The 23,232-nt window shown below is 42.4% G+C and overlaps 1 protein-coding gene across 6 annotated transcripts in view; it reads right to left on the bottom strand.

Moving 5' to 3' along the window:
- The window catches only part of TLK2 (tousled like kinase 2), a 162,313-nt gene that overhangs the window by 5,082 nt on the left and 133,999 nt on the right, over window positions 1–23,232 (bottom strand). For all 6 annotated transcript variants that reach the window (XM_025362100.1, XM_025362101.1, XM_025362097.1 and 3 more), the window contains 5 exons: window positions 15,986–16,075; window positions 11,865–12,034; window positions 10,477–10,615; window positions 4,576–4,687; window positions 2,693–2,800 (listed from right to left, as the gene is read on the bottom strand). In XM_025362100.1, the coding sequence (XP_025217885.1) occupies window positions 2,693–2,800; window positions 4,576–4,687; window positions 10,477–10,615; window positions 11,865–12,034; window positions 15,986–16,075 (619 nt within the window). The remainder of the gene's footprint in view (window positions 1–2,692; window positions 2,801–4,575; window positions 4,688–10,476; window positions 10,616–11,864; window positions 12,035–15,985; window positions 16,076–23,232) is intronic.

Here is a 23,232-nt window from a genome sequence, read left to right as displayed (position 1 = left end):
TGCAGAGTTCACTGCTACATATTTAGTTTCACCCCCACTACCCAGAATAGTGTCTTAGTGTTTCATAGGCATTCAATAAATATTTGTTGTGGGAGGACAGGAAGAGAAGAGGGTAGGATTTGGAAAAACAGGGACACAGGAGACAATTCATGGAAACATTTGGAGATACTTCTGTATTCTTCATAGCAAGTTCATCCAACAGTCTCTAAAATTTTGGAGACATTTGTTCACTATTTATTGAATAAACACAAAAATTTGACAAAAGTTATATAAAGAAATAGTCTTGAAAAACCTGACAGATTAGGAGAATTAAACATCTACCAGATAATGTATTCAAGTCCCTCAGTGTCAACTCTGGATGGCAGCTGTGGCACGGGTAGTAGAGCAGCTAGCTAGAGAATCTGTCAAGGGTTAGGTGCTACCAGTCCTCTTAAACCTCACAACCACCCTTTTTTTTTTTTTTTCTTTTTTTTTGAGACAGGGTCTTACTGTGTTGCAGAGGCTGGAGTGCAGTGGCTATTCACAGGTGTGATCATAGCACATTACAGGTGTGCAGCGCCGCACCTAGCTACAAACACCTTTTAAGGAAGATGTTTTTGTCTCTGTTTTTATGGATAAGGAAAAGCAGCTTAAAAGGTTTAACCTGCCTAAAGTTACACAGCTACTACTGAGTGCAGAGCTGATACCAAAATTAGGTTAACCAGGCTTCAAAGCTGAGCCTCTCTCCAGCTCTCCCAGGACAGTCAGGAAATCAGTATTTGCCTTAGGGATGTGTTATGGGACTTCTCCCTTGCAGATTTGATTTCTTGGTTATGCTGAACCATAGATGGGGACAGGGAGTAATCAGTCAGGAATTACAAACAACTGCTAAAGATGTTAATTCTTATCCTGTGACATGGCAGCTATACCACTTGGAAAAAGAGGCTCTTTCCCAACCTATGTCACATAGGTACGCTGTGAAGGAACAGCAGAGATCAAACACCAAAAAAAGAGATTAGACTTGTAACTGGCTGGGCACAGTGGCTCACACCTGTAATCCTAGCACTTTGGAGGCTGAGGCAGGTGGATGACTTGAGCCTAGGAGTTCGAGATCAGCCTGGGCAACATGGCGAAACCCCTTGTCTACAAAAAATACAAAAAAATAGCCAGGTGTAGTGGTACACGCCTGTAGTCCCAGCTTCTCGGGAGGCTGAGGTGGGAGGATCACCTGAGCCTGGGGAGGTCAAGGCTGCGGTGAGCCGTGATAGTGCCACTGCACTCCAGACAGGGTGACAGAGTGAGACTCTGTCTCAAACTGACAACAACAAGACTTACAACTGCTCACTTAGAGTTTAAAAATGCTGAATGACCATAGCATCAAATGGGGCTGGCTACTACTCATCTCAGAAGAACTGGTTAATAGAGATAAATAAAATAGCACGGAAAAAGTAGGCTGGCTATTAGAATTTGGTTTACAGATGTGGCAAGGATGAATGATTATTTATAGCTTCCTTTTCACCACTTCCCATTCTATACTTCCTTTGCCCCACTGACTTTGTTATGCCCTCACCAACTGCAACAGAATTTACTGCCTACCATTCGCTTGACATTTAACCCTATAATGTTGATATGGTTTGGCTGTGTCCCCGCTCAAATCTCATCTTGAATTGTAGTTCCCACAATCCCGGGTTGTGGAGGGACCTGGTGGGAGGTAACTGAATCATGGGGGTGGTTACCCCCAGGCTGTTCTCATGATAGTTCTTACGAGTTCTGCTGGTTTTATTTTTATTTTTATTTTTTTTTGAGGCGGAGTCTCCCTCTGTCGCCCAGGCTGGAGTGCAGTGGCCGGATCTCAGCTCACTGCAAACTCCGCCTCCCAGGTTTACGCCATTCTCCTGCCTCAGCCTCCCGAGTAGCTGGGACTACAGGCGCTCGCCACCTCGCCCGGCTAGATTTTTGTATTTTTTAGTAGAGACGGGGTTTCACCGTGTTAGCCAGGATGGTCTTGATCTCCTGACCTTGTGATCCGCCCATCTCGGCCTCCCAAAGTGCTGGGATTACAGGCTTGAGCCACCGCGCCCGGCCAAGTTCTGCTGGTTTTATAAGGGGCTTTTCCCTCTTTGCTTGGCACTTCTCCTTTCTGCTGCCATGTAAAGAAGGATGTGTTTGCTTCCCCTTCCACCATGATTGTAAGTTTCCTAAGGTCTCCCCAGCCATGCTGAACTGAGTCAATTAAACCTCTTTCCTTCATAAATTACCCAGTCTTGGGTATATCTTTATTAGCAGCATGAGAACAGACTAATACAAATGCCTTAGTACTCTTATATAATTTCTCCTACATGGGCATCAGCTTCCCAAATTAATCATAATCCCTGAATACGGATGAAGCTGAGTATCTTTCATGACATCCACATACCTACCTGTTCTCTCTCAACTGGAGTCTGCTCTCCCTCCCTTTCTAACTCTAGGGAGCCTTTCTGGATTAAAACACACACCTATCAACATTCCTTCTACTGGAACTGGGGATGGGGTGGTCAGGGTGTAAGCAATGTTCTTCTGTCAAGTGTTCTTAGGAATATTAATTCATGCCTATCCTAATGTTTTCAATAACTCCTGAATTTCACACTGAAGAATCCATTCACTATTACCCAAAGAAATAATACAGAAAGCAAAGCAGTTGTTTCTGTTAGCCAATGGGTCAAACAAAACTTACCTTTGCTTCAGGTGTTACTACTGGCTTTGGCGGGAACTGCACTTCAGTAGCTTTAAGAATCGTATTCTCTTGTAGGATGTCTTGCTGAGACTGGTTATGGCCAAAAGGCTGTCACATAAAAACAAACAAATAAGGTGGGCCTCTGATGAAAATTAAAGAGAAAACAATTCAGTACCACAGGGAAGGAAAAGGAGAAGACATCTTCTAATATGAACTGCTGCAAGGAACTCTGGAGACAATCCCCTCTAGTTCTCTCACTTTATAGATAAAGGGGGTGAGAGCTCAGAGCGTATGTAACTTGCTCACAGTTCAACTTCCAGGTCAAAGCAGAGTGGGGACCAGAAGCAGCATCTCCTATATCCTAACGTTTTGCTAAGCTTTGCTCACACCAAAGAAAACGGAGATCCAGAGCAGAACCCAGCAACCTCACCTGCTCTGAGGGATACGTGAGGCCCTAAGATATACACACCTGTGCCTCAGGACAATTCAAGAAACAGAAAAATAGAAGGAAAGGAAGTGAAAACCAAGAGGGGTAAGGAGAGAGCGGGAACAAGAAAGAGTTAGGGTTACTTAATGGTTTCATCTACGCTGAGCTGCCATTTTCTAATAAACTCTTAAAAATAAGTTCAACTCAAGTCTCTCTATACTGGTTCTACTGAGATGTCTCTCAAACAGTTATTTCTAGATAATTTCTACTACTGTTATCAGCAGTAATTCAACATTGTCAGGGAATGTAAATAATAATTAAGCCTACTACCTCTGAATAGTTTCCCTATTTTAGAGAGATGAGATAGAAAAGAAAAGAAAGACCAAGGAGAAGCTAAAGAGGAAAGTATAATCTGAATTAAGAGCCTGGTCTGGGCTGGGCGCGGTGGCTCACACCTGTAATCCCAGCACTTTGGGAGGCTGAGGCAGGCGGATCATGAGGTCATGAGATCAAGATCATCCTGGCTAACACGGTGAAACCCTATCTCTACTGAAAATACAAAAAATTAGCCAGGATAGTAGCGGGCGCCTGTAGTCCTAGCTACTCGGGAGGCTGAGGCAGGAGAATGGCGAGAACCCGGGAGGTGGAGGTTGCAGTGAGCCGATAGCGCACCACTGCACTCCAGCCTGGGTGACAGAGCGAGACTCCAACTCAAAAAAAAAAAAAAAAAAAAAAAAGAGCCTGGTCTGAGGAATGTAATCAAAATATTAAGAATTCAAAGGAGACATGGGAACTCCCATCTGGTTTATACCCACAGCCTACTGGGAAACACTGAAACATACAAACACACAAAAACAGGAACATAAATATACAAGTGGATCCTAATATATACATTTATAAGGCATGTTCACAAGGAAAAACAAATATGACAATTCATTAGGTATAGTTTACCACTTGTTGAAATGATCTGTGACCTTGATCAGAGGTAACAATGAATACGTCCTGACACCATCTCCCCAGTATAGAAATATAAAGCATGCTTTCATTAATAATAGGCTCAATTAATGGGACGGTTGGCAATAAAGATTCTGGGGATATTTTGAGCTTGGCGCCCACAGGTTCTTGGGAAGATTGTATACTTTAATAAATATATGATTTATGTAAATCCCTATACATACTATCAGAACAAATACATGTTCAAGATCTAATTGATAACAGCAAAAGTGCATGATTTTAACAGCCCAGCAGAACTCATTAGGTACCCTAGGGTTGAGGATTTCTGCTTACGAATAAGGCTTGTATTTATTAAGTCTTTATTTTCTTTAAACCACTCCTTTTAGGATTCTATTTTGTATAACCTAATAATTAACTTCAAGAGACTAATCCATACCAAGGCACTGTATGTGTGTGCCACCCAAGAAAGAAATCAAGCTTCTCCGTCAACCTTCTAACTTACCTTCCTTCCATAAAGACACTGATAGAAGATCACACCCACCGACCACACATCAACTTTATTTGAGATCTTTGGTGGTTCTTTCCCAACCACAAAACACTCTGGTGGTAAATACCTGGGACAAAGAAGAAATAAAAATTCTTAGAATAATGATTATGTAAGTTTAAGACATGTACAAAAAGACAAAATAAAATATCTTGTTGAAAACAGAAATATCTTTTTTTTTTTTTTTTTTTGAGACAGGGTCTTGCTCCATCACCCAGGCTGAGTACAGTGGTGTGATCATGGCTCACTAAAGGCTCAACCTCCCGAGCTCAGGTGGTTCCCCCACCTCAGCCTCCCAAGTAGCTGGGATTAAAGGCAGGCACCACCATGCCCAGGTAGTTAAAAAAAAAAAAAAATTGTACAGGTGGGGTCTCACTGTGTTGCCCAGGCTGGTCTCAAACTCCGGGACTCAAGTGATCCTCCCACCTCGACCTCCTAAAGTGCTGGGATTACAGGCGTGAGCCACCATGCCCGGCCAATATGTGAATTTTAATAGTCAACTTAGACCTACATGGAGAGTCAATGAAAAGACACTCTAGGCGAGGTGTAGTGGCTCATACTCATAATCCCAGCACTTTGGGAGGACAAGTCCGGCAGATTGTTTGAGCTCAAGAATTTGAGACCAGCCTGGGCAACACGGCAAAACCCCATCTCTACTAAAAATACAAAAATTAGCTGGGCCTGGTAGCACACCCCTGTAATACCTGGGAAGCGGAGGTGGGAGGATCACTTGAGCCTGGTGGAGGCTGACTGCAGTGAGCCGAGATCATGCCACTGCACCCCAGCGACAGAGTGAGACCTCATCTCAAAGAAAGAAAAGACACTCTAACTTAGGGAGGCAGTAATGTCCCTACAGAGCATCAAAATACAGTTCTCAATTTCCTAAGAGTGGTAAATATTCTCACTAGTCCCACTTCACTCACTCTAAGCCTCCTTTCCCAGGGTCGTGCCTAATGTAAGTGTCATTTGACAAGTTTTAAAAAGGGGGTGGGGAGACACAAAAGAAGCGCATTCCCTTTTAGGATAGCTTCATCAACAAATATTAAATGTAACTAGAAATGGCGTGGGTTTCATGTTGCCAAAAGGAGATGTCTCTGAAATAAGTAAATGTTTTAAAAGTCCAAATGAATTCAGGACCCAGTACAGATATTTGAGGGCAGAGGTTATCCTACCTTCTTATGGTAGCCTCTTATGATTCCAATATCAAAGATGACAATAAAGTCCTCATTTTCAGAAGACACTTCTTTTCTTTTAGAGATGGGGTCTCACTCTGTTGTCCAGGTTGCTCTGGAACTCCTGATCTGAAGCGATCCTCCCACCTTGGACTTCCCAAGTGGCTGGAATTTACAGGTGCACCACCCACCACACCTGGCTCAGAAGGTATTTTATATTTCCTACTTTAAGGGTGATCAGGGGCTTACTGGAAAACTAACAAATAGTGTAGCAAAGGCCAAACTAGTTGTTAGAACAACTCATTCCTCATCTAAATTCCTTCCCTCCCCACCACTGGTCTCTGAAGAAACTGTTTAATATGTGATAGCCAACCACACCAAATTGTATGGTATGGAAGGTAAGTACCTCTTGTATTTAGGAAACCAAATAAATACAGCTGGAGTCTTAGCCACATCAAGGCTGGAAGGTAGAATTCTGAAGATTACCGATTGATTTCTGAAGATTTCATACTAGCAAAATCAATCCTGTGGAAAATTCTGTATTTGGACCCTATGCTCATCCTGGAATACAACTTACAGATTGAAGGGGACCACATGAGTTCAGAGGCAAAATATTCCTTCTCTGATCCATCTCTATCAAATTTAGTTTCAGATGACAGCCTTTCTTTCTTTTAAAAAAAAGTTATAGTTTCATATTCTTGTTTCTTATTTTTTATTAGTAAGAGACTTTTTTTTGCGACAGGGTCCTGCTCTGTTGCCCAGCCTGGAGTGCACTGGCGTGATCTCAGCTTGCTGCAACCTCCGCCTCCCAGGTTCAAGCAATTCTCCTGCCTCAGCCTCCTGAGTAGCTGGGATTACAGGCGCCCGCCGCCATGCGTGGCTAATTTTTGTATTTTTTGGTAGAGACGGGTTTTCACCATGTTGGCCAGGCTGGTCTCGAACTCCTGGCTTCAAGTGATCCGCCCGCCTCAGCCTCCCAAAGCGCTGGGATTAAGTAAGCCACCGTGCCCAGCCTAAGAAACATTTTTGGATGATTAAGACCTTTAACTAGATTATTATTTTACAATGAAAACTTTTAGCCAAAGCACACATTGAGAAATGAAATATAGGACTCATTAAGAAGGGAAAAAGGCAAAGAAATAAAGGAAAAAGAATTTGTAAAAAGAATAGATCTTCCAAGAGCTACTGAAACCGCCCTGAACCCTAGTTTTCATAGTTCTTGATTTTTCTGGGGTGGGGGGGGATGGAGTCTCACTCTGTTGCCCAGGCTGGAGGGCAGTGGTGCAATCTCGGCTCACTGTAACCTCTGCCTCCCAGGTTCAAGCAATTCTCCTGCCTCAGCCACACAAGTAGCTGGGATTACAGGCGTGTGCCACCACGCCCGACTAATTTTTTGTATTTTTAGTAGAGATAGGGTTTCACCATGTTAGCCAGGCTGGTCTTGATTTCCTGACCTCATGATCCGCCTGCCTCAGCCTCCCAAAGTGCTGGGATTACAGGCGTGAGCCACCACACCCGGCCAATTCTTGATTTTTTTTTTTTTTTTTGAGACGGAGTCTCACTCTGTCACCCAGGCTGGAGTGCAGTGGCACGCTATAGGCTCACTGCAACCTCCACCTCCCGGGTTTACGCCATTCTCCTGTCTCAGCCTCCCAAGTAGCTGGGACTACAGGCACCTGCCACCTTGCCCGGCTAGTTTTTTGTATTTTTTAGTAAAGACGGGGTTTCACCGTGTTAGCCAGGATGATCTCGATCTCCTGACCTCGTGATCCGCCCGTCTCGGCCTCCCAAAGTGCTGGGATTACAGGCTTGAGCCACCGCGCCCGGCCAATTCTTGATTTTTTAATACACATAACTTAAATATGATCTTGGATAAGTAACAAATATAACCTTAATTCTAAAATGATCATTTAAATGTATTTATAACTTTTTTTTGGCAGTGGCAGGGAAGAACAGGAGTTGTTGAACTCACCCAAATGCAGAAAATAAGTTAGCAAGAGTTTTTGTTTTTGTTTTTTGAGACAGAGTCTCGCTCCATTGCCAGGCTGGAGTGCAGTGGCGCGACCTTGGCTCACTGCAACCTCAGAGTAGCTGGGATTACAGGCATGCACCACCATGCCTAGCTAATTTTTGTATTTTTAGTAGAGATGGGGTTTCGTCACATTGGCCAGGATGGTCTCGATCTCTTGACCTTGTGATCCGCCTGCCTTGGCCTCCCAAAGTGTTGGGATTACAGGCATGAGCCACCCGCCAGGCCAGCAAGATTTTTAGAATATAAAAAGCCCTGTCACTTGATTGTACATGTCTGGCAAATCCCTTTCTAGGTCTCAGTTTCTCCATCTGTAAGTAAATGAAATTAATTCTTCACCCAAATAATACGGAAAATAATAAGCATCCTAACTTACTATCAAGGATTTTGGGAGGAGAGTAAAAGACAGCTCTATGATACTAAACTGTGTTAAAAAAAATATGTAGTTGCATATTCCATCACAATCAAAATCCCCATACAAAAAACAAATTATTCGCAAGGCATAGTCTATGTGTCACTTCTTTAAAATAAGTATTCAGCCAGGCGCGGTGGCTCACGCCTATATTCCCAGCACTTTGGGAGGCCGAGGCAGGTGGATCACCTGATGTCAGGAGCTCAAGACCAGCCTGGCCAATATGGTGAAAGCTGTCTCTACTAAAAATACAAAAAAATTAGCTGGGCGTGGTGGCGGGTGCCTGTAATCGCAGCTACTCGGGAGGCTGAGGCAGGAGAATCGCTTGAACCCGGGAGGTAGAGGTTGCAGTGAGTCGAGACCACGCCATTGCGCTCCAGCTCAGGCAACAAGAGCGAAACTCTGTCTCAAATAAATAAATAGATAAATAAATAAGAGAAGTATTCAACGTAGTAGAGTTCTGCAACCACCAAATACTGCAAATAGTTAACTTATAATTTGTTATACCCTTCAGGATTATTTTTATCTGACATACTGAGGATGGTGATTATGACAATATTTCTACCAATTTGGAGACTCTTCAAACCTTCATAGAAACCTCTAACACTTAATCTTCTCAGAAGCCCTGTCTTACTTTAAATTATTAAAAATCTCAACTACAATCTAAAGGAGAAAGAACAGTAAAATGACCCCCTAAGTAAGCACCATCCAGCTTCAAGAATTATCAACATGTGGCCAATCTTCACCATTTTTCCCTACAGACTACTTTGAAGCAAAATCCCTAGCATCACATAATTTTTACTTAAATTCTAATCACTGAATTTTTGTAGGTAAGCAACTATAGCAGTAACTATTTTAAATGCGAAAAAACTGTGCCTTAAAAAAAAAACAAACTATCAAACACAAAGCTCAAATCCAAATTCCAGTGAATTTATATAGCAGAGGTATAGACCTGTTTCCAGAACTTTCAGCAGCAGATATTTTTGTATCACTCAGTGTTAGGAACACTAGCCCACAATAACCACCACAGTGAATAAACACTGTAAATGTAGCTTCTATTTTAAATCTATAATTTCAAAGTTTTAATTTAAGGACTGACTTTTTACTATAGGTACCATTTTCACAAGCAGTAAGGACCAACAGAAACTGGGGCATTGTGTCCATGGTGTTATTGGCAAGCTTCATGATGAGCACAGGGCTGATGCTGTGTGTTGTGAAGACCACGCCCCTCTGCTTCCTCCTCTACCTCTGATTCCCAGATAGTCAGTACTCTCTGCTAAGGTCCAGGACCCTCCAGTTCCAAAGGTAAGTGATTTGACCACCTTCCCTGGGGTACAAATAATATGTGTTGCCCCTCTGTTGGTGCTATAGAGCCTTCTTTTGCAACTCTTGAAAGAAATCCCTCATCCCATTAAGCCGTGAAGAGAGACTTGTATTTGGACTAAAAAAAAATTGGGGGCCATTCTTTATATACACCAATATGTGGCTTGTGTGACCACCTCAAAATGGAAAAGGAAACTTTGTTAACACACTTTTATAACCATAGAGTTAAAGGCCTGAGTTTCAGGTATCTTTTATGGTTCTAATGGCCAAAGGTTATTGTAGGCGGAAATAGAAGCATAAAACTGGCAGGCTGAGCTAGCTTGGGTGGGGTGGCTAGGGAAAGACAGGTGACAAGAGATGGGAAGAAATGTGCCTCAAAAACTTTCAGAACATGGCTAAAGACACGGATAAACTTCTGGTAAATTGTGGTCACTTTTTCCTGTAGAGATTTCATACATGCTATAGTTACGTTTCATTCTGATCCTCATAACTCCCTACAGTCCAACATCCTCAGGCAACTCTTGAGACAAATCCCTTATCCCATTAACCCATGAAGAGAGACCTGTATTTGGACGAGAAAGATTTTGGGGCCATTCTTTATATACACCACATGAGCAACCTTGCTCTCTACTGACTTGCAAGGCCAACTCTGTGCAGAAAACATACATTTCAAATACCTGGCCACATATAAGCTCTCCTTCTTCTTAAGGGTTTTCAAGAAAGGAAAGAAAAATTAAGACAAATTAATGTAAATACCAAGAGTCAAACTGCTGAAAAGATAGTAACGATTTGGGGAGAAAGTCTGCTTTGGTTTATGGATTTTTGCCTAGCAGATAGCATACAGCAATTAATTCATTATCAACACTTCAGCAGAGCAGAGCCACATCTCTATAGTCAACCTGGCAGAGCTCCTGGATACCTACCAATAAGTACCAGCACCTTGTGATGTTAGCTCCATGCCATCCACTGAATTGTAGCTATCATCATCCATGATCTTCGAAAGACCAAAATCTGTAATTTTTATCTCTCCACACGCTGTACCATTTACTAAAAGAATATTACCTAAAAAATAAAAACCTTCATGAATAAGCAGAGACTTACTGATTAAGAGAAAAACCCAAAGTAATAGCAGATAAGAACTCAAACTCTTGCAAAAGCAAACATCCACATCTTGGGAATCAAGCAATCTGGACTCTGGATACTCAGGGAGAGCCCTCTGCATCTGCTGAAACTTCTGTTTTCTAAGAATCACCTGCTTAATGTGCCAAAACCACCACTATGATGAACTCTGGAAATAACAATAACTGGCTAAAGTAAAATATCCTTGTTCACTTGGTCAAAAATGATGGGACACTTTCATCTGAACTTTCAGTGAGGATCTCTAAATTACCCTGTTTAGAACAGTACTTGGGGTGTGGGGGAGGAATCAAAGAAAACATGTAAGGGAACCAAAGCTAGCACCACAGCACCACCTACAGCTCCCATGGCAGGAAAAGTGTTGAATTCAGTGACAGAAAAGTCATTCACAAAATAGCCATCTTTTAAAAAATTTCTTCATTATAATTAATGTTGTAGTCATCTGAGTTATATTAGAACATTAGAGAATAGTCAATGAGATGTAATATGCACCTACCAGAAGAGTAAAGCAAAGTTTACAATTTTGCAACACCAGAAGGTAAATGTGGACCATCTTCCTAATGCCCAAGCTAAGCTGTTAAGAGTTGTCTATAGAACATATGCAGATTTCTAAAACACAGCAGAAGATAACAATAAAAAATAGAGGTAAGGACTCTAGCTGCCCTGTACTCTTTGCTGATGACCATCAAAGCTAGATGATGACCATACAAAAAGATGAAAAATTCTGCTTGAAATTTATTGAAACGGGAGGCACATAAGTAAAATAAGTTATTAATTTGGGGGCTCTTATCAAAGAGACCTGAAGCAGAGGAACTGTTACGTAGTATGAGTCATGGGAAAAATACAAAACTGAACGTGCCGGAACAGTTCTTTCTTAATGAGACTTACCTCATGAACTGCCCTGGCTCCAAAGATAAAGGTATTGTTTCTCCAGAGTATTTAATCCAACACACCCTCCTAAACCCAGTCCTGCTTGGCCAGGACTCTTTTTTCCCACACCTACCCAGGCAATCAAAAGTCAGATGTTATTAGCCTGTCTTGGCTGCTGTGAATTTCTCTAACTTTATCAAATTAAAAGTCATAAGACCAAAAGAAAGCCAACTAATACTGTCTCCTAAAAGGAGACAAGACCAAAGAAAACCAACTAATACTGTCTCCTAAAAGTCAGACATACCTGGTTTGAGGTCATAGTGTATGATGGGAGGTTTTATTTCATTTAAGTACTTTAAAGCATTCACAATCTGCATGATAATGGACCGGGCCTCTTTCTCCGACATTAATTTGTGCTGTTTCAGGTAGAAGTCCAGATCATTTCCCTCACAGTATTCTAATACTGTACAAAACCTAAAAACAAATAAACCAACATTTAACCATGGTATAAGAGCAAGCAGATTAAGACTACCTAAATCAGTCCCAGGTGAAAACTTCACGTCATTAGCTTCTCACTCCTTTCTTCTTTGTTCCTTAAAATACTCTTCGATTCTTTATTCAGTATTAGCTGAGGGGTTTCTAGTAAGAAACTGCTTATTCTCTTGAAGAGTCTCCACACCCTCAATGTTGGAATCTGTTGTGCTCGGGTTCACCCATGGCAGACCTCTTCTTGAGTCTAGACTATAAGAATACCGATAAGAACTATAATGTATTTAAGCTAGGTATCTTCTTGGAAGGGGCTCCTTTACACACCCATGTCACACATCCATGTCTAAACAATTAGAATGTGATCAAGTACACAATTCTCCCTTTTTTTTTTTTTGAGACTCTGCCTCACTCTGTTGCCTACACTGTAGTGCAGTGGCACAATTTCAGCTAGGTATACAATTCGCACTGCAAACATTTTATATAACCCTGAGTGCTGACAATGAGGAAGAATCTAGAGTTTGCCCATGTCCCAAAAACTGACTGCATACTATGTCTCCTGACAGCTTGGCACAATACTGCACTACAATATTTCTTAAACATAAGGTGTAAAAGGGCTTGTAAAGTATAGCATCTACGGTTCTAACAAATGTATGCGGGCTCTCTTTCCTTCACTTATGTCAATATATCATACCCAAACATAAAACCATATGGCATTTGTGGCATCACAGGTCATGTGCCTATCTTCCAAGGCATTATACTCTGAAGTAAGGTGTCCTGAACTGTGTGAATATCCCTGAGGGATGAATACCTTTTCAAGTATTCTAAGTTGTGATAATGTGGGTGTATCAGTCAGGGTCTAGCCTGGAAAAAAAACAAAACAAAACCACTTGATCATTTAAAACAGAGAGACTTTAATTCAGGGAACTGATCATACAGATGATGGAAGAGCTGAGAAGACAAACTGGTCAGTGAGGCACCCTGGAGATCATACAGCAGGAAGCCATTAGCACCCTCAGGCGAGCGGGCCAGAAGGGAGGAGATGGTGAAACCAGAACCCAGGGTCACCAGGGGAAACTAGAATTGCAGGATGGGAGAGGAGGTGGAGACCCCCTCCCATTTCTGCTTCACATTGGCTGAAACCAGCAGGACACCAATGGACACATGGGCCTGGTAAACACAGCCTACAAGGACTAACCCCCCGAAGATACAGAGCAGCAAAAGGGCGAGGAACAGAACTGAGAGCAAACAGGTTTAGGACTAGCGCTATGGGCCACTGGGCAATTTGAGGCCTTCATAAAGCACTGCAATTAAATATGGACACACATGGTCCTGTGGACTCCACAAACCGAACAATATCTTATGCATCTTACAAAACATAGCAGGGCATTCTAGCCCTGTATCTGAAAACAAATGTCTGCTGTAATCCCAGCAATTTGGAAGGCAGAGATGGGCAGATCACTTGAGGCCAAGAGTTTGAGACCAGCCTGGCCAATACAGTGAAACTCCGTCTCTACTAAAAATATATAAGATTGGCCAGGTATGGTGGCGCACACCTGTAATCCCAGCTACTTGAGGGACTGAGGCACGAGAATTGCTTGAACCCATGAGGTGGAGGTTGCAGTGAGCCAAGATCATGCCACTGCATTACTGCCTGGACAACAGAGCAACACTCCATCTCAAATAAAACAAAATAAAATAAATGTCTGAAATTTATAGATTTCTCTGACCTGAGATTCTGAAATCTGAAATACAGACTCATGGCTCAATGAAATGATTCTTTGACCCAAATGCAAGTTGAAAATAAAGCCTCACTTTCAGTCAGGCACAGTGGCTAAAGCTTGTAATCCCAGCACTTTGGGAGGCTGAGGTGGGCGGATCACAAGGTCAGGAGTTCAAGACCAGCCTGTCCAGCATGGTGAAACCCTGTATCTACTAAAAATAGAAAAAATTAGCCAGGCATGGTGGCGTGCATCTGTAATCCTAGCCACTCGGGAGGCTGAGGTAGGAGAATCACTTGAACCTGGGAGGCGGAGGTTGCAGTGAGCCAAGATGGCACCACTGCACTCCAGCCTGGGCAACAGAGCCTCAAAAAAAAAAAATTAATAATAATAAAATAAAGCCTCACTTTTAATACCCAAACAATTCTCAGAAGATGTTCTAAAAATCATGGTCTGACTTATTTTTGGTGAAAATTCATCATACATGCAATAGAAAGAACAAAGTAATCAACTCGAGAATAGTATAGAACCAACTCAATTTCTCACATTAGTTAAAAGTGTGTATACAATTCAAAACAGCAGATAATTTGAGCCTGATTTAATAGTTCAGAGAGGGGGGTCTACCTAGTACTGAAGAAATCTACTCAAAGCAAAACAGTGATGTCATGACCTGCCCCTGGTTTCCCAATCTTGCCCTCTAACTAGATCTTTTTAAAAAAATTCCACTCCATGTGAAACACACATGGCTAAGCTCAGTGCCAGGGCTATCCAAATGAGAAGAAGAAATCCCTGAGAGAAAGGCCCAGGTCATGTTTCCAAAGGGAATTATAGTCCTCTTTGGGGTTATTTCTAAATGTGAGCCAGTGGTTTGCACAGCCATCTCTGAGACTGTTGGCTAGAACAGAGATGGCTTAAAACTCCTAGAATTACCCTGGGAGGCTGAGGGAACCTGGAGTCTAGACCTAGGACATATTCCGATTCAGTTCAGACTTCTACAGAGAAACATTTCCAAATGTTGAGATATATCCAACTAAACTGCTGGGTAAACCCAGAGGCACAGGAGCTTACCAATACCAAGTAACAAAATACAGCAATGACCACAATTACCAACGATCTCAGACAAGTCATTTAACTTCTCTGGTCCTCAAAATCCTCCTATAAAACGAAAAGGCTGGACTCAGACCCCTTCCTATTCTAACATCCTATAAGCCTATAAGCCTGTATTTCAACATGTTGCACTGACTGAGCCTTGTCTTCATTAGTGCCACATTTGTTGTCTCATTCTAGGATAAAATTACACAGCCAGTACTTTTTTAAAAAAGTCTGGCAATGTTCATAAAAGTCTCTGGGGTGAGCAGAAACTCTCTTGAACAGTCTACACTCACTAGTGCACGTCAGTGGCATGCTGGCACCAACTCATGTCAGTTTCCAAGAGCTGACTTAAATTTTCAAGAGTTTTGTGAGCGGGTTATCAAACCACTGGTAGGACAAACAGATAAGCAAAATGTGGTATACCCACAGGATGGAATATTATTTTGTCATAAAAAGGAATGAAATACCGATACATGCTACAAGGATGAAACTTGACAACATCATGCTAAGTGAAAGAAGCCAGCAATAAAAGTCCACATACTATATGATTCCATGCATATGAGAGTCCAGAATAGGAAATCTATAGAGATAAAACAGACAGATTAGGGTGAGGGCAGAGGGATGGAATAGTGGAATAGAGGAATAGTAGTAAAAGGTATGGGGTTTCTTTTGAGGTGGTGAAAAAATTCTAAAATTGGCTCTGGTGGTTGTATATATCTATGAATATGCTGAAAACCACTAAACTGTATATTTTACATGTGTGAATCATACAGTATGTGAATAATAATTAAGATGTTTTAAAAAAAATAAACAGGTGGTACATCAAAATTGGACACAGGAGGAATATCTACACTACGGAAACTGGCAAACACTACAAATTAGCTCTGTCTCTCTTCATACCAAGCTGGTTGTTAAACATTTACTGGCACACAAGTGCATGGTCCTTTGGCCTAGAGGTTTCTTACTGACCCAAATTTGAATTTATGTTTGATCATTTGTCCACAAATTAATATATTTGGTTCCCTCAGAGGGTATGTCCTAGACCCAGAGTTCAGCTCTATTCCATGAACAATCAACATTGCAAGAAAATAATATAACTGTTAAGGTAAAACAGCACAGCACTTACGAGTCAGTATCCAGTGAAAAGTAATCATACAGCTTAACTATTCTGGGATGATCCAGTTCTTTATGAATCCGGTATTCCCTACATGCATGCCTGTAAACAAAAGGGAAAATTAACAAGAAGGTATATTGGCCTACCTTTTAGAACTCTTCAAAGATCTTCCTAAACATTCAATCATTTCTCTATTGTCTCCACATGTTAATTCCATTCTGGTCCATCTGGTCCCTCATCTGACTTCTCTCTTTGCTCATCCTATTTTCTCTATTGGAATCTACCAAGCCATTGAGAAAATAATAGGTGCTTTGGCTCCGCGCAGTGGCTCACGACTGTAATCCTTGCACTTTGGGAGGCCGAGGCGGGTGGATCACGAGGTCAAGAGATAGAGAACATCCTGCCCAACATGGTGAAACCTCGTCTCTACAAAAATTAAAACTTAGCTGGGCGTGGTGGTGCGCACCTATGGTCCCAGCTACTTGGGAGGCGGAAGCAGAAGAATCACTTGAACCCAGGAAACGGAGGTTGCAGTGAGCTGAGGTCACGCCACTGCACTCCAGCCTGGCGACAGAGCGAGACTCCATCTCCAAAAAAATAAATAAATAAAATAATAGGTGCTCAAATATTTGTTAAGTGAACAGATGTCAACCCTTTTTATCCCTTTCAAGTTCATTCTATGATAATCACACCTCTTTTCCACTTATACTCAAGTATCACAGATTTTAAAATAACAAGGACAGTTATTTTCCCCCCTCCTCTAAAGCTGATACATGAAATCATATCTGTAAATGTATATATGCTGGGGTAACACCAAAGGGGTCATTTTTATCATGTAAACCTCTTAGGTTAAAGGATTATCTGTTACATAAATCAATTAGCAGTACTTTGTAGTTTTTGTTTTTAAATTCTTCTTCTTACAAAAATAATTTAAGTGCTATTAGCTTTACTTTATTCTAATAAAATATGAAATGTGAGATTATGGAACCCCAGTTGTCTTGGAATGGCATATTTGATGCAGTCATCCACTGCGTAACAACCCTTCGGTCAATGATGCTAAGCCACATATATGACAGGGGTCCCATAAGAGTATAACAGAGCTTCCTATGAATTGAGGAAGAAAAAAAAAGTACAACAGAGCTGAAAAATCCTATCACCTGGTGACCCAGCAGTCAAGAGGTCACGGCACAATGCATTACTCATGCTTGTGGTGATGCTGGTGGAAACAAACCTACTGTGCTGCCAGCCATATTAAAGTCTAGCACATACAATTATCTACAGTATATAACACTTGATAATGATAATAAATGAATACATAATTGGTTTATGTATTTACTATACAGCAGGCCCTTAAATAACATCATTTTGTTATAACGCTAACAACAACAAAAAAAAAGTCAGCCAGGCACCATGGCTCATGCCTGTAATTCCAGGACTTTGGGAGGCCGAGGCGGGTAGATCACCTGAGGTCAGGAGTTCGAGACCAGCCTGACCAACATGGTGAAACCCCGTCTCTACTAAAAATACAAAAATTAGCTAGGTGTGGTGGTGGCCACCTGTAATCCCCGCTACTCAAGAGGCTGAGGGAGAAGAATCATTTGAACCTGGGAGGCGGAGACTGCAGTGAGGCAAGACTGCGCCATGGCACTCTAGCCTGGGTGATAAAGTTAGACTCTGCCTCAAAAAAAAAAAAAAATCAATTCCTGGTCGGCACCACTGTCCATGTGGAGTCTGTGTGTTCTTCCCCTGTCTGCGTGGGTTTTCTCAGGTTATTCTGCTTTCCTCCCACATCCCAAAGGCACATGGGTTGGGTTCACCGGCATATCCACACGGTCCCTGTGTGTGTGTGTGTGTGCGTGTGCGCATGCACCTGCCATGCAATGGGACGGCATCCTGTCTAGGGTGGCTCCCACCTTGCCCCTGAGCTGCTGATATAGGCTCTGGCCACCCTCAACCCTGAGTGGGGAATGAGTGGGTAAATGTTACCTTGTTTCTATTAATCTTTCTTAAATTTATATAAAGCTCATACATATTTCAACGTTTAGTATTACAAGTGTTTTAGTCTTTATTTAGAAGCTGGGTGATGTTTTTGTGACCAGGAATATGCCACAGGAACTTAACTCATTTATGTCAATTAGCCTATGGTAAAATTGGTTTTGTTACACTTTGTTTCCCTTAAAGTTACAGTTTCCAAGAACCTATCATTGCTATTAAGCGAGGGCTTACTATACTGCACTTTTTTTTTTTTTTTTTTTTTGAGACGGAGTCTCGCTCTGTTGCCCAGGCTGGAGCGCAGTGGCCAGATCTCAGCTCACTGCAAGCTCCACCTCCCGGGTTTACACCATTCTCCTGCCTCAGCCTCCCGAGTAACTGGGACTACAGGCGCCCACCACCTCGCCTGGCTAGTTTTTTGTATTTTTTTTTAGTAGAGACGAGGTTTCACCGTGTTAGCCAGGATGGTCTCGATCTCCTGACCTCGTGACCCGCCCGTCTCGGCCTCCCAAAGTGCTGGGATTACAGGCTTGAGCCACCGCGCCCGGCCACTTTTTTTGTTTTTGAGATCGAGTCTCACTCTGTTGCCAAGGCTGGAGTGCAGTGGCGCGATCTCAGCTCACTGTGGCCTTTGCCTCCCAGGTTCAAGCGATTCTCCTGCCTCAGCCTCCCAAGTAGCTGGGATTACAGGCACATACCAGCACGCACAGCTAATTTTTGAATTTTTAGTAGAGAGGGGGTTTCGTCATGTTGGCCAGGTTGATCTGGAACTCCTGACTTCAAGTGATCCGCCCGCCTTGGCCTCCCAAAGTGCTGGGATTGCAGGCATGAGCCACGGCACCTGGCCTGCACTGTACTTTTTAATTATTTTAAATTTTAGAGATGGGGGTAGTGGCTCATGGCTGTAATCCCAGCACTTTGGGAGGTTGAGGCAGGCAGATCGCTTGACGTCAGGAGTTTGAGGCCAGCCTGGCCACCATGGAGAAACTCCATCTCCACTAAATATACAAAAAGCAGCAGGGAGTGGTGGTGCGCACCTGTAATGCCAGCTACTTGGGAGGCTGGGGCAGGAGAGACGCTTGAACCCAGAAAGCAGATGGAAGTGAGCTAGATCACACCACTGCACTCCAGCCTGGGTGACAGAGCAAAACTCCATCTCAAAAAAATAAAAAAAATTTTTAGAATGTACTCCCATCTACTTATTTAAAAAAAAAAAATTGTAACTATAAAACAAACTCAGGCAGGTCCTTCAGGGGGTATCCCAGGAGAAGGCATTGTTATCATAGGGGGTGACAGCTGTGTGCATGTTATTGTCCCTGAAGAGCTTCCAGTGGGACAAGATGGAGATGGGAGAAAGTGATATGGATGGTCCTGACCCTGTGCAAGCCTAGGCTAATGAGAGTGTGCCTTAGTTCTTAACAAAAAAATATTTAAAAAAAAATTTAATAGAAAAAAGCTTATAGAATAAGGATACAAGGAAAGAAAATATTTTCATACAACTGTGTACAATGCGTTTTTTTAAAGTTAAGTGTTATTTACAAGAGTCAAAAAGTTTTTTTAAAAAGGCAGTTTCTACAGCAAAAAGGTTACAGTAAGCAAAGATTTACACTTGAAAAAATTTTTAATAAATGTAGTGTAGCCTTTGTGTACAGTGTTTATAAAGTCTACAGTAGTGTGCAATATTATCCTAGACTCTGACTCACTCAGAGCAACTTCCAGTTCTGCAAATTCTATTAATGGTACAGGTGTACCATTTTTATACTGTATATTTACTGTATCTTTTCTATGCTTAGATATGCTTACATACACAATTAGTAACACAATTGCCTATAGCAGGGGTCCCCAACCCAGTACAGGTCCGTGCCTTGTTAGGAACTGGGCCACACAGCAGGAGGTGAGCAGTAGGTGAATGAGCGAAGCTTCATCTGTGTTTACAGCTGTTCCCCATAGCTCGCATGACCGCCTGAGCTCCTGATCTGTCAGATCAGCAGCGGCAGATTCTCATAGGAGTGCAAACCCTACTGTGAACTGTGCATGCTAGGGATCTAGGTTGTGTGCTCCTTATGAGAACCTAACACCTGATGATCTGTCACTGTCTCCCATGACCACCAGATGGGACCGTTTAACTGCAGGAAAGCAAGCTCAGGGCTCCCACTGATTCTACATTATGGTAAGCTGTGTAATTAATTCTGTATATATTACAATGTAATAGTAATAGAAATAAAGAACACAATAAATATAATGCGCTTGAATCATCCTGAAACCATCTCCCCCCAACCCCGGTCCATGGAAAAACTGTCTTCCACAAAACTGGTCACTGATGCCAAAAAGGTTGGAAACCACTGGCCTATAGTATTCAGTACAGTAACATGCTATACAGGTGTGTAGCCTAGGAGCAATGGGCTATACCATACAGCCTAGGTATATAGTAGGCTATACCATCTAAGCTTACATTAAGTACACTCTGTGATGTTTGCACAACAAAATCACCTAATGATGCATTTCTCAAAACGTAGTCCCATTGTTAAGCAACATATGACTAACATGATTAGCATTTTTAAGGTACTTTTCTAGTTTAAAATCATTTCATAAGGAACAAAAGTGTACTGTATAGCCTGACATATTCATATTCTGAATTTTAGAAGAACAACAGAATATGCTTACACAATATAATTACCAATACTATTTTAAGAATGTAGTTCTGGCTGGTGTGGTGGCTCACGCCTGTAATCCCAACACTTTGGGAGGCCAAGGTGGGCAGATCACCTGAGGTCGGGAGTTCAAGACCAGCCTGACCAACATGGAGAAACCCTGTCTCGACTAAAAAAAAAATACAAAATTAGCCGGGGTGGTGGTGGCGCATGCCTGTAATCCCAGCTACTTGGGAGGCTGAGGCAGGAGAATTGCTTGAACCCAGGAGGCGGAGGTTGTAGTGAGCTGAGATTGTGCCATTGCACTCCAGCCTGGGCAATAAGAGCAAAACTCCGTCTCAAAAAAAAAAGTGGTTCTTATTTACAAAGAGATTAACTGTGATATTTTAAGTAATTCAGCACTATTTGGCTTAGGACATCCATAGTATAGTAAAATAAAACTAAAAAAACAGTGATGTTTTCAGAAACAGGTAAACTACAGTATACCAAAAATACAAAGAAAGTACTCAACTAAAGAAAAGCTGAGGAAAAAATTAGGGGAAGTGGGGAAAGGGAGAAATAGGAATCTGAAAGTAATTACATATATTTTTCCCCAATGGAAACTATTTGGGCTTAGTTTTCAAGCTGCCATTTTTGGCCATTTTGCCTCCCCTGATGCTTCATTTCATCATCTTTACGTTTTTCCAAAAAACGACTTGCCAGCACCGAGGCAGAGTGGTGTTAGAACACACACTACCCTGGGAACACAGAGGCCTGGCTCCTTGCTGTGGCTCTGTGGCTTCACCTCTCTGAGCTTCAGTTTCGGCATCACTGGACTGGATGTTTTGAAGTGAGCTTGCTGCAGACACTCGGCAAATGTAGCTTTGGCCTCCCCAACCCCCAATTCCACCAAAGTAGCTCCATACTTGTCTTTTTTTTTTTTTTTAATTACACACATATATTTAACAGTACAGTTTTACACAGAGTACTAAAAGCACTTTTCTTCATATTTTACAGAAGGGCTAGAAACATACAGATTTTCTTTTTCTTTTAAGACAGAGTCTTGCTCTGTCACCCAAGTTGGAGTGCAGTGGTGCCATCTCAACTCACTGCAACCTCCGCCTCCTGGGTTCAAGCTATTCTTCTGCCTCAGCCTCCCAAGTAGGTGAGATTACAGGTGCGTGCCACCACGCCCAGCTAATTTTGCATTTTTAGTAGAGACCGGGTTTCACCATATTGGCCAGGCTGGTCTCAAACTCCTGACCTCGTGATCCGCCCACCTTGGCCTCCCAAAGTGCTGGGATCATAGGTGTGGACCACTACGCCCAGCCCAGATTTTCTTCTTTTTTTTTTTTGAGATGGAGTCTTGCTCTGTCTCCCAGGCTGGAGTGCAGTGGCCCGATCTCGGCTCACTATAACCTCCGCCTCCAGGTTCAAGCGATTCTCCTGCCTCAGCCTCCTGAGTAGCTGGGACTACAGGCGTCTGCCACCACCCCTGGCTAATTTTTGTATTTTTAGTAGAGGCGGCGTTTCACCATATTGGTCAGGCTGGTCTCGAACTCCTGACCTTGTGATCCGCCTGCCTTGGCCTCCCAAAGTGCTGGGATTACAGGCTTGAGCCACTGCGCCCGGCCCCAGCCCAGATTTTCTATTAGTAATCATACACATCACCAAATCTAGCTCCTAAATAGGATGCATTACAATTTGTTTAGAATTTAAAGGCTTAGGGGCAATAAGCAGGAGAGGAAAAAGTATGTACATTTTTGTTTTACAAAACTGACTAAAAAATACATTCAAGAAATAGTAAAGAGAATTTAATACAATCTTGTTGGGTGTGGTGGCTCATACCTGTAATCCCAGCACTTTGACAGGCTGAACTGGGAAGACTGCTTGAGCCCAGGAGTTCAAGACCGGCCTGGGCAACACGGTGAGACCCCATCTCAAAAAAAAGAATTTAATATGATCTCATGTGCCCTGAAGGAGGTAGCACCTGATTAAGAGGGGTAATCGCTATGTCCAAATAATCTCCTACATGGAGCTTCTGCAACTGCAGAGTCACAGAATCATCAGTCCCCTTTCTGCCAGCACACTTGCATTTTAAATTACATTCCTTGTAATATTGCATGTGATAAAATAAGGGTGCTGCTGTCTTTGTTTCTGAGACAAAGACACAGTGGCTCAGGCTTGTAATCCTAGCACTTTGGGAGGCCGAGGCTGGTGGATCACGAGGTCAGGAGATCAAGAGCATCCTGGCTAACACAGTGAAACTCTGCCTCTACTAAAAATACAAAAAAGTTAGCCGGGCGTGGTGGCAGGCACATGCAGTCCCAGCCACTCGGGAGGCTGAGGCAGGAGAATGGCGTGAACCCGGGAGGCAGAGCTTGCAGTGAGCGGAGATCGCGCCACTGCACTCCAGTCTGGGCGACCGATGAGACTCTGTCTCAAAAAAACAAAAAACAAACAAACAAAAAGTTTAAAAATCTAGGGACTAAACAGATCACTGTTTTAAGTTATTTTTCACTCTAGCATGCTATAAATGTATAGCGCTCGACCCTTTTAACTTCTTGATTTTGTGCATTTTAGAGCAGAAACCAATTTCTCTTTTTGAGGTACAGAAAACAGAGTAAACAAGAGGCG

Source organism: Theropithecus gelada, chromosome 16, assembly GCF_003255815.1.
Source record: "Theropithecus gelada isolate Dixy chromosome 16, Tgel_1.0, whole genome shotgun sequence".
Classification (NCBI taxonomy): Eukaryota; Metazoa; Chordata; class Mammalia; order Primates; family Cercopithecidae; genus Theropithecus; species Theropithecus gelada.
Note: the sequence above shows the minus strand (reverse complement) of the source record. Positions and strands in the feature narration are given on the sequence as shown.